Below are 12103 nucleotides of genomic sequence, written 5' to 3'. Positions count from 1 at the left end.
GACTAAAAATATTACTTCAGGCATGGTTTCACCTTTCTCTGCACGCACATCTATCCATATTCGTCCTGAAATGGAATATCAAGAACCAGATATAATATCCTAGATTTGGTCTGACCAAAGCTTGGGATGGACGGTGGGTCTTTATCCTGCCTAATTCTGGACATTTCTATGAATATATCAATGTTAATTTTATAATTATGTTAACATTTCTATTAACAGAGGTTCAAATTATTTTTTGAGTAGCTACATTATAGTATTTGAAATCTACTAAAACCCTCAGGTCCTTTTCCTGTCTCATAGTTGATCTTTATATTTCTCCCTATTCAATGCAGTTGATATCTTTTTTGAGCTTGAGAGTGTTGTGTGGCAAATGCACCCACCTTCCCATTTGTGGATACCTAAAGGTCCTTAGGAGCCATGCTAGAATCACTAAAGAAAGCTGCTGTCAGAAAGGAGGGAAGTTAGGAAGGGCCGTGTGCTTACTTGTTCTTGTCTCAACTCGGCGAACGGTAGCTGACTCTGACAGCCCAGATGGCAAGCGAACTGCTCGCCAGGCTGGGAATACGCCTCTGTGCAAGCTGAGAGGGAGGGAGAGAGAGAGAGAGGCAAGCTTTAGGGAAGGCATGTGAGGCTCCAATCTGCAGTGCTTCACAACAGATTCTAAACAGGGCCCAGATTAGGGCCTCGCCACTTGGTTATTTTTGTGAAGCTCCACATTTCAATCAATGAGTACTGATTAAGGAGTTTCTGTGAGCAGCATAATGAAGTGAGCCGTCCGGATTCTGAACCTATCAGTGGGGTTGGGAGATCAGGAGCTACCCTAGGAAAATTCAGAGACAAGAACAAAAGGACTAAGGGGCAGCTGGGTGGTCCAGTGGTTAGATCCTGGGTTCAAATCTGACCCCAAACATGTACTCACTGTGACTAGCAAGTCACTTAACTCCTATTACCTAGAGAGTTGTTACTAAGACAGAAGTCAAGGTTTAAAAAAAAAAAAGAAAAAGAGGTCTGAGAGCAGGCCTGTCAACTACTAGCCACATAAATATGAGTGCGTCATTTGTCTTCTTCCTGAAAGCTTCAGTTTCTTACCTGCAAAGTAGGAATGGTAGTGCTACATGGCTATGGGGGTCTATAGGGGGTCCAAATAGAACCCACATCAAAGTGCTTCGAAAACCCTCAAATGCTAGGCTGACAGAAGCTGGTGATGATCGTCACACAAGAAGGTATTCAGAATACAACACTACTCAATAGCTCATGGGGTCACAGCGCTTCCTAATTTACAGGATACTTTCCTTCACTTATCTAAGTGGAATGGGCATTGTTTTATTGGAGGAAAGTCCTGGACTTGATCAGGACAGATGACCTGCAGATCTGAACCATGACACTCCGACAGTAACTGATAGGGTCCGTAACATTTGCAATAACCAATGCAAGATTTTTCATGAGAAAAGTGCTTTCTAAGCTTTAAAAATGCTTTATGAATGCCATTACAGAAAAAAACTGTTTTGAAGGGGTTAACAATGATTTGGCCAGGGTCATTCTTTGGTTAGTCTGTGGCAAACTCGGGACTCAACCCCAGGTTTGTCTTGGTCTATCAGCTTTGTGCTTTTTTTCACAGCCCCAGAAACGGTATTCCTTATTCGGATCTTGGTCAGCACAAACTGCCTCCAGACCCCCTGCTGGGACTGTGACATTGTTATCATACCATTTACTTAAGAGATGGAGAGTTAACAAAGAGAACAAAGAAAAAAGGATTAAAAAAATTAAAAATAAAACAATTAAGCAAGAAATGCAACTTTGAACCAGAACATTGTACACAGAGACGGATACATTGTGGCACAATCAAATATAACCAACTTCTCTACTAGCAGCAATGCAGTGATCCAGGACAATTCTAAGGGACTTATGAGAAAGAACACTATCCACATATAGAGAAAGAACTGTGGGAGCAGAAACACAGAAGAAAAACATATGATCGATCACATGGTTCAATGGGGATATGATTGGGGTTTGGGCTTTAAAAGATCATTCTATTGCAAATATGAATACATGGAAATAGGTTCTGAACAATGATACATGTATAACCCAATGGAATTGCTTGTCAGCTCCAGGAAGGGGGAGGGAAAGAGGGGTGGGAAAGATCATGAATCATGTAACCATGGGAAAATATTCTAAAATTTAAAAAGAGGCAACTTTGAGAAAGCTGGGAACATTCTAAGTTTATTTGATTAATTTAGAGTATTATTCCATGGTTACATGATTCACATTCCTTCCCTCCCCTCCTCCCACTCCCTCCTGTAGCCAATGAACAATTCCTGGGTTTTACATGTGTCATTGATCAAGTTCTATTTCCATATTATTGATATTTGCATTAGGGTGATCATTTAGAGTCTATATCTCCAATCATGTCCCCATCAACCCATGTGATCAAGCAAATGCTTTTCTTTTATGTTTCTGCTCCCACAGTTCTTCCTCTGGATTGTTGCATTGTTGCTACTAGAGAGTCCATTACATTTGATTGCACCACAGTGTATCAGTCTCTGTGTACAATATTCTCCTGGTTCTGCTTTTTTCACTCAGCATCAATTCCTGGAGGTCGTTCCAGTTTACATGAAATTCCTCCAGTTCATTAATCCTTTGAGCACAATAGTATTCCATCACCAACATATACCACAATTTGTTCAGCCATTGGGAACATTTTAAAATGTCTACAGATGAGCATTCAAAAACTTGAACTGAAAATAAAGTCTACTGGCAGATAGAGGTACATATAATAGACATAGTCCTTTAATTTTGTCCATTAAAACAATTAATTTTTCCTGACACAGTTCTGGGACACTGAGAATGATCTAAACAAGGACAACTAAATAGTACAGTGGATAGAGTGTCAGGCCTGGAGTTGGGAGGTTCTAGGTTCAAATCTGACCTCAGATACTTCTTAGTTATGTGACTATGGACAAGTCACAACCCCAATTGCCTAGTCTTTGTTACTCTTTTGTCTTAGAACTGATACTAAGATGTAAGGGAGGGTGTGTGTGTGTGTGTGTGTGTGTGTGCGTGTGCACACACACACACACACACACACACACACACACACACACACACAGAATGATCTGAATAGACCAAGGCTAAAATATATCACATTAAAAAAGTTAAAATAACTGCCACTGCCTCTGCTTAGTTATCCTTTGGTTAGAGCTTTTTCAGTAAAATCTGTGATCAGTGATTTAACTGATGAAAGAACTCTAGTTACTCTCTTTCCTGGAAGGATCCACAAATACACTATTTAATATTTAGTCAAAGGCCTAATTCAGCAAACCTTGGGAGACAGTCAGTGCCAACTAACCTATGACTGAAAAGCTTAAAAGAGGAAAATGATACCATCTAAGAAGACGTGGTGATGAATTAGGAGAGCAGTAATTGCCACTTCATTTGTTTTAAGCCAAAGGGTTGGTAAAATAAAGGCATCCTAACTATAGCACAAAGTCAATATTGTCCCAGAAATGAGATGGAATTACAGAAAGAAACCTCAGCAATCTGGCAGTTAGGAGCAGCAGCTACAGAAACTTTGTGACAAGTGCAAAATGTAGAGAAGACTATATAATAGAAGATGCTTGATATTCTTTAAATAAATTAATGTAACAAAGAAAAAAGGACATCAAATGTCATTAACATGTCATCTTACCAGATTCACACTCCAATTTGGTCCGATTTAAGTCAATTCCATCATCCACAAACTGACAAATTGAAAACAGCCTGCAGCCTCTCTGGCAGGCGTACAACTCCTCTTCCTATGGAGTTAGAAGATCAGAAGAGATTACCAAAAGGCCAAAAGGCTAAAAAGAAAGCAAAGTTAGTAGTTTCTGCTAGAAAGTCTTTACTGGAAGGTATTTTATTGAAAGAATAAAGGATGGCAAGGGTCAGGGGCAACACTGAGACATTCTAGACGAGTCTAGAAAGGCTTTTTAGCTTACTTTTGAAGCTGATGTGAGACAAGATGACTGTAATCAAATAAGTGGCTCCTTTTCCTTTCCATCTTCTATGTCAATTGCATATTTCTGGTGAAATACTGATATTTAAAAGGGGCCTGGTATAAACAGGGAGATCCGAGAGGTGAACCTTGGAAGACAACTGCAGACTGGAGGCTAATAGGAGGCAGATTTCTGCCCTAAATGCTAGTGCTGATGTTAGGCACAGTAGGGTCTTCTGAAGGAACCCATCAGCATCTTCCCCTAGGGGGAACACGGTGTCACTTAAGCCCCGACAAAATGACCAAATGGAAGGATTCAGATCAGTCTAAATACAGGCCACAATGTTATATCTGTAGGTAAGAAAAGTCACAGGCCAACACCTAAGTTAGATTTTTTTTGGGGGAAATTATGGCAGTTTAGATTAATACTTAGAGTTAAAACAAGGTATTTCAGTTATTAGACACCATACAGATGTGAATTAGAGGGAAGAAGAAAATCTGGATATACAATTTTCCCTTTCTGGATAATGTGAACTGCTTAACTGGTCTGCCAGTTCTGTCCTCTTCAAAGAAGAAAATTTTGGATCTGAGAACATTGACTTCCAAAGAGCTGAAGGGATTTTTATAGTAAAGAACATAACAAACTAATGTGAAAACCAAAGTCCCTCAACTTACTGTTTGGTCCACCATGTGCAAACTGGCAGCATACCCCTGGTAAGGAAGGAGATGGCACGTTCACACATCAGTTAGTTAGCAACAAGAAATGAAAATCTTGGGCAGGGCAGCTAGATGGCCCAATGGATAGAGAGCCAGACTTAGAGACAAATCTTGAGTTCAAATCTGAACCAAATCTGAACTCAGATGCTTCCTAGTTGTGTGACCCTCGGTAATCCACTTAACCCCTACTGCCTAGTCCTTATTGCTCTTCTGTCTTGGAATCAATACAAAGGATTGATTCTAATATGGAAGTGTTTTTAAAAAGAGAAAGTCTTAGGCATTTTTTCCCCAGCAGAAGATTGTAGATTTTATCCAATCACAACAACCAATTAAGAGAAGACTGCAATCCACTGGGCCCATTCCTGAGGGAGTCCCTTCTTTTAGGTCTCAATTCTAATTCCATTTCTTTGAATGAGAGAACATTTTAAAAGCACCTAGTACACATAGTAGGCCCTTAAATGCTTGTTCCCTTCTCCCTTGAAGGAAGTAGGAGACACGGAAGATGATCATTCCTCTCCAGCAATGCTACCAACTCTGTGGCACACCTACAGGCTACAAGACAGCCTGACTACTGCATTGTTTTGGGAACATTGTGTACTGTCCTAAGCAGAAGAAAGGAGTTTTACAGAATCTTCCCAAATGGATTTTCTTTTGGACAGGCCAGTACACAGAAAGTGATTGTGAAGATCCCTTCCAACTCCACAATCCTTTGATTTCTAAAGTGCAATATAAGGACAATGAACACCTCTTGCAGCTTCAGACTGACTTGAGATCTCAGGCTCAAAAATGAGCCTCCCTCTTGGGAGGAGATCACTTGTACCAGTGAGTCAGATGCCACACTGTTCTCTAGTCTTTTGGTGCTCAACAATGCTAGTGTTAAAAGGCCAAACTGGTTTTGGTTCAATTAAACTCAAAAAAATTATTAAATGTCTCTGATATACAAGGCTTGGTGCTAGGCTTTAGTAATAAAAAATAAAAAACCATTTCCTGCTTTCAAAGAGTTTCTACTAGGGTGGGGGTAAGGTAGGGTAGAGCTGGGATGAGAAAAGCAATGTTTATGCCTATGGTCATTGTAAGAAGTAACTTAAAGGGGTGGGAGGGGAGTAGAATATATGTCTAGATATAAATAAACACCTTGTAATTTTAAGTGGGGGAGAAAAACATTAATGAATGGGGAAGAATCAGAAGGTACTCAAAGCTGAGCCTTGAAGGACAATAATTTTGAGAGCTAGAGGTGGGGAAGGGGTGAATTTCCTGCATAAGGGACCAAGTGAATCTGGGATCTAACTAGTAAGCTAAGCTTGGTAGAAAAGTATAAAGGGGAATAAAGTGAGATAAAACTGGAGACATAGGCTGAAAGTTAGATTGGGGAGGGCCAAGAATACCAGGCTGAGTATCAGAAAATATGCTTTAAAATGGGCACTAACCCAGTGTATTATTCTTGCCACCTATATTTGATCTAGATAGGTTATGTAATTTTCTTCACATGAGGAGTTAAAAAGAAAAAAATTCAAAAAAGCCTAGTTTTCTCCCTTCTCATCTAGCTATCTATTCTCCAATCCATCCTCTTCGCACAGAAACCAAAATAATCTTCCTGAAGCACAAATCTAACTATGTCATCCTCTAATCTGAGGATCTTTGGTGTTATCAAATGCCTCTAAAATAAAACACCCACTTGGCTTAACATTAAAAGCCATCCCTCCACCATCTGGGCTCTAGGACACTGGCCTTCCCAGTGTTTCTAGGTTCATTCCACTTTATCTTCATATCCACATAATTTAGCCTTCTGACTATTCCTAGAACCAGAAAGCCACATTCCATCAATGCCTCAATGTCTTTGAATACTCATCTCCTTTTAACTTCTACTTCAAGAATCCTTTATTTCCTTCAAGGCTCAATTTAGGGTTGCCCTTGATTCCCCCAAACTCTTAGTGCCCCTCCAATTGTCTTGTATGTATCTGTGCTCTATTCCTCCAATCAGAATGTAAGCAACTTGAGGGAAGAGGCTGTTTGTGGGATTATATACAATAAATGCTTAACAAATTATTTAATGGAACAGAAAAAGGCAAAAATACTCTGGATGCTTTCCACCAATGATTAAAAGTACTCAGCCCTTTCTCTCCAGATAGGATACATTTAAAGACATGTCTATTAGGAAGGCAATGTAGTATCATTAAAATAACATGGATTTGAGGGTAGGTAGGTGGTTCTGTGGATAGAGTACCAGGCCTGGAGACAGGAGGACCTAGCACCAAATCTGGTCTCAGACTCTTTTTACCTGTGTAATCCTGGGCAAGTAAGTCACTTAACCCCAATTGCCAAGTCCTACTACTCTTAGAATCAGTAAGGATTCAAAAAAATAAAAGAACATGGACTTGGCCTGGAAAGTTCTGGGTTGAATCCCATTTTTGGCTAAAATGGCCATGTGGCAGTCACTTCTATAGAGAGACCCAAGAAAGATTCAGTTTTCCCTTAATTGCAGAAACCATATGCTTTTGCATCTTTCAGTAGCAGCTGTCTTCTCCATCAGCCTACAAGCTGCTTGAGAGCAGAAAGAGGCTGGTGGCTGGTCTAGCATAGGGTATAGAGAGGAAGGGAGCCAGGGGAGCTGGGATGAGGACAATCCTCTACCCATCCAAGCACAAAGACCCCTTTTCAGTCTTGTGTGTTTCTCAGAAGTTTGGTGACTTACAGAGGGTCCTAAAGTCAATTAGTACAGCAGGTCAGCTCTGACCATGACCTCATGCTGCTTTTTGAGCTCTGCTTAGAATAGATACTTTTACATTAAATTCTGTAGATATTTTAGTTCTGTTTCATAGCCTAGATTGGAGAACTCTACCACCTAAATAGCACCTGCTACCTGGAATGTCTCTCATCTCTCAAGGCTGCTGTGAGATAAGAAACTCAACAAACCATAAATCAGTACTATTGAAAGTGTGCTATTATATTATTATATAGTTAGGTTAAAATGAGTTTTGATGCAAACAACATTAAAGTGTCCCCTTCCCTTGGGTCTCCATGGCTTTGTACTCATAAGTTTCCTAATTTTATGTGAAACGCCAAGTGGAATTAATTGTGGAGGTCTGTTTAAATTCATCAAAGATTATTATTATTGCGTCACTTCCTTTGCCTTCCCCTAATTTTACGCAACAAATCATAGTCTTAAAGCCTTGCTTAGGACTGCCCAGGAGGCAGTCAGTTGAATCTGATTTGTCACCCCACTATTGTACACATGGGACATAGACCTCTCCCACTAAATGATTAAGTGGGATGTTTACACTTTTGGTGATTAAATCTAAAAATGGGAAGGGGTTACAATTTAATCTTCACAATCAGGTGAAAGTTAAATTTAATCTTCACAAGGGCAAGTCAAATTAATATCTCAGTACTGTAGGCCAATTTAGGAAGATTAAGTAGCAGGGACTAACTATATGGCCCACACCAGAGAATCACAGGTCCAGTCCTTACCTCAAATATTGTACATAAAGAGAGCTTCACAAGAACTTAGCTAAGGCCTTGCAGGGAAAAGGTTTAATTGACTAGGTAAGAGTATCTCAAAATTAGCAATCCAATTGTTTTAGAACCAGAATCAGGAAGAGAACTACAGAAAAGCAGAAGGGAATCCACCTGGGTGCTGGAAAACAAACAGCCCACTCACATTCTTTCAGTATGATTTATATCATTTCCATAACATTCTGGCCCTAAAACTCCTGGCTGCCCCTCAATCCAAAAAAAAAAATCGCTCCTTCTGCTGGTTTTCTTCAAGTCTCAGCCAAAGTCCCCAGGCTCTGAAAGAAACTTTCCCTGGGCTCCCTTAATCTGAGTGCATTACCTAAATTGATGATTTCTAACTGTTCTGGTTAAAATATTCTTTACATGACTTGTACCTGTTTTGTACATAGTTTCCCCCAGCAGAAGGCAGGGGCCATTTTCTATCTTTTCTTGTATCCCTAGTGCCTGGCACATAAATCAGTGCTCCTTGACAACCCCCTATATATCTGACTATCAGACTTCTCTTTATCAGAGATTTTTGACGCCCCATGCCTATTTAATCAATCAATTAATTTTTTTTAAGCCCATACCAATCACTGCACTAAATGCTGGAGATATAAAAAGGCAAAACATAGTCTGTGCCCTAAAGGAGCATACAATTTAACTGTGTGACTAATCACTAGATTGAGGAATACTTGGAGAAGGATGTGGTAAGATTAGAAAGGGGGATGGGACAGGGTTATAAAGGCCTCTGAAGGCCAAACAAAACACTCTGGATTTGCTCCTGGAGGAAATAGGGAGCCCATAGGAGTTTATAGAAGAGGGGTGGGGTGATATCAGCAGACTGTGTTTTAGGAAAACCATGTAGTAGCTGAATGGAGAAGGGATTGAAGTGGGGGCAGAATCACAAAGAGGCTATTGCAGTAGTCCAGGTTTGAAGCAATGAGGGTGTGAAGAAGGAGACTGCATATTGGAGAAAAGCTGCACTAACAGGCTCTGGCAAGTTTGGATGTTGGGTGGGGTGGAAGGGAGAACTAGGTTGTGAGTCTTAAAGGACTGGAACTATCTTAATTTGTGTGTGGTAGGGGAAAGTATGTTGGCCTAGGACACCAGATGCCCAGAACCCTCCTCTCTATTCTGTCACTAACTGGCGGTGGAGGGAAAGAAGGAAATAAGCACTTAATTAGGAGCCTACCCTGGGTCAGGCACTATGCTAAGTCCTTTATCTCATTTGATCACAACAACCCTGGGAGATAGGTGCTATTATTACCCCCATTTTATACCTGAAGAAACTGAGACAAGTAACTTGCCCAGGTTGTTATCTTCTAAGGTCAGATTTGCCTAGGCCCAGGATTCTACCTTCTTTATACCTCACTGCTCTCCTGGATATGGGGCCTTGAATCAATCAATCAAGGATTTATTAAAACCTACTACCTAATAGAGGCCTACTCATAATAAATGATTGACCTAAAATAATGATGCTTTACAATCTGAACCCCACTAGTCATTATGTGTTGAGGGTTCCTAAAAGGCAGGGAATGAGGCAATGGATTCCATGGGAACTGGAGGGAGATTGGCTGGGTAGAACTGGTGTCTGCTACACTGGTAACCAGAAAACCTTAAAAGAATCTAGGGAAGGAAGGAAGGGCTCCAGACCATTAGGTCCATCTTCTACCATAGACCTGCAATAGCAGGGGAAGTGGGAAGGGGTGGGCTGGGGTCTGAACTTCCTCTCTACACCCAGGCTAACAGAACTGCCATTGATGCCATCTTCTCTTGGAGACTAATGCTAGTCCCTGGGTTCTTTTCTTCTTCCCCCCATTACTTTGCATCTTTTATACTTAACTGTCCAGATGGAGTTCTACCATTATGCCACTCCCAAACAGAACCCAAGCTAAGCTCCTGGAGGGCAGGAACTGTTGGGCCTGTCTACAGCAATCCCCCCCTGCAGGAGGTGGCACTCGCCAGATACCTGGCTAGGTGCTAGGGATACAATGACAAACCAGAAAGTTTCCAGTGTCTTAAGATGCAAGCTGCTCATCAGTCTCTTTCAGACTGTATTCCACCTCTGGGCTCCTTATGGTACCTGGAGAATCCTGGAGTTGATTCTGACTTGCTGAGGGACCCTTAACTCAACCTTAGTTTCTTTTGTAAAAAGGGGATCCCAATGTACTCATCCTGCTTAACTTAGAAGGGTGCTGAGGAAAAAAATCAAATTCTAAGTGCATTATTAGCTGGGCCAGACAATACAATCCTAAACTCCAGAACTATCCCAGAAAAATATCTCAGATCCTCCTATACAATGGAGTTTGGGGGTAAGAAAAGGCCAAGAGGAACCAGGGCAGTTAAGGATGCTGACAAAGCAGAAGATGTCCAGGGAAGAGAAGGCGGTGGAAGAACTGCAGCAACAGGCCAGTGAAATGAGAAGGCGGAGCCTACAGCCAGGTAAGGGGAGGGACGGGGGAGGGGAGGGGGAGGCGGCGCGCCCTGGGCTTTAGCTGGCTTTCTGGCACTAGTGCTCCTCAAGAGGCCAATGGGGCAGTACCACTCACAGAGCAAGTCTAAACTTGCGGGGTCCGTTAGTGCAAGACGCAGGAGAGATATGAGAGGGTCATGGAGCAGGACCCTGGCACTACAGGCCCTACAGGCCTCCAGAACCACAACAGCGCGGCTGCAGGGTGAAGGGGGCACCAGGGAAGGAGACAGATAAGGGGAGCAGGAAGAGAAAGTGGGGAAGAAGACCCCTTCGAGATAAAGGGAAGCCAGAAGAGAGGGGGAGGAAAAGGGTAGGGAGTGACGACGCGGGGGGGCGGAGCAGCGGAGCAGGACAAGGAGGAAGGGGGCCCCAAAAGAAGGAAGTCACAAGGGGGAGGGGGATACTTTTGGGGAAAGGGGAGGAGGCCACAGGCTGGGCCTACCTTGGGGTATGTGTGCAGAGGATAGGTCATCTGGCAGGCCCGGTGGCAGGACGCCGTGTCGCCTAGCACGGAGTCGAAGGCCTCGGCCGAAGCGGCCCCAGCGGTCCGGGGCAGGCTCAGCGCCACGACCAGCAGCAGCGGGAGCAGCAGGAGCTGAGACCTCGGGAGCCGCGGGGCCCGGGGCACCCCCAGCGCCGCCATCTTGTCTCGTCCCCTCGGTCGCCGCGGCCGCCGCCTCCTCCTCCTCCTCCTAAGGTGGTTGTTTTCCTTCTTTTTCTTCCTCCTCCTTCTTCTCCTCCTCCTCCTAGTTCTTCTCCCCGCCTCCTTCCGGTGCCAAAGCCGCTTCCGTTTCGCAGCCCCGCCTTCGCCCCGCCCTCCAGGACCTCCCAATAAACCGCGGCCGCCTCCTTCCTAACGAACTTCCGTACTAGGCCAGTCTCGCGGGATCCGCAGCCCCAGGCCGCCGCGGGGCGCGCTGGACAGTGGAGTCCGCTCAGCCCTGGGCGGCCCCAAGGGGAGGCGGGGCCTCCGTCCCGGCCTGAACTACGCAGCCCAGAAGGAAGTGCGACCGTCTTTGCTTCCGGATCCGGCACAGGGCGGGGAAAGCGAGAACTTCTTGAGCTAGTGGCTGGCTCGCGCGCCAGAACTTTTTCCCTGGTGAGTCAGCCTGAGCTGGGGGAGGTGAGTCCTTGGGGAGGCGAGAGGCGAGAGGGCGAGAGGGCGAGAGGGCGAGAGGGCGAGAGGGAGATCAGGCGGCAGAGTCTAGACACTCCCGAGTCCTGGGAGGGGAAGGGCGGGCGGGCGTGAGGAGATAGAGGCTGTGGGGGATTGGCTGTCCGTTGTTAATGACCTTTGACTCCCAAAATGATTGGTCGCCCGTTGCTAAGGCCCCTTGGCTTCTACAGGTGACTGGCTGCTTCTTCTTGTTGGGTGGAGAGTGATTGGCTGCTCGTTACTAGGTCACCCGACTTTCAGAGGTGATTGGCTGCTTGTTGTTTCGCTATCA

At 43.8% G+C, this 12103-nt stretch overlaps 2 protein-coding genes across 9 annotated transcripts in view; one reads left to right on the top strand and one right to left on the bottom strand.

Moving 5' to 3' along the window:
• Window positions 1–11298, bottom strand: part of TMEM59 (transmembrane protein 59) — a 33578-nt gene extending 22280 nt beyond the window's left edge. For 3 of the 6 annotated variants that reach the window (XM_016427088.2, XM_016427087.2, XM_016427083.2), the window contains exons 1-4: window positions 11098–11298; window positions 4646–4681; window positions 3686–3791; window positions 484–578 (exon numbers count right to left, since the gene is read on the bottom strand). In XM_016427088.2, the coding sequence (XP_016282574.2) occupies window positions 484–578; window positions 3686–3791; window positions 4646–4681; window positions 11098–11298 (438 nt within the window). The remainder of the gene's footprint in view (window positions 1–483; window positions 579–3685; window positions 3792–4645; window positions 4682–11097) is intronic. The other 3 variants (XM_056815093.1, XM_001380888.5, XM_016427086.2) reach the window with 1 other exon arrangement.
• Window positions 11299–11616: 318 nt separating this feature from the next.
• Window positions 11617–12103, top strand: part of TCEANC2 (transcription elongation factor A N-terminal and central domain containing 2) — a 43544-nt gene continuing 43057 nt past the window's right edge. For 2 of the 3 annotated variants that reach the window (XM_007505884.3, XM_056815095.1), the window contains exon 1: window positions 11617–11754. The gene's annotated coding sequence lies outside the window, so the exon portion shown is untranslated. Of the gene's footprint in view, window positions 11779–12103 lie in introns of all 3 variants that reach the window. The other variant, XM_001364268.4, reaches the window with a different exon arrangement.

Source organism: Monodelphis domestica, chromosome 2, assembly GCF_027887165.1.
Source record: "Monodelphis domestica isolate mMonDom1 chromosome 2, mMonDom1.pri, whole genome shotgun sequence".
Taxonomy (NCBI): domain Eukaryota; kingdom Metazoa; phylum Chordata; class Mammalia; order Didelphimorphia; family Didelphidae; genus Monodelphis; species Monodelphis domestica.
This window is presented reverse-complemented; position numbering and strand designations above follow the sequence as displayed.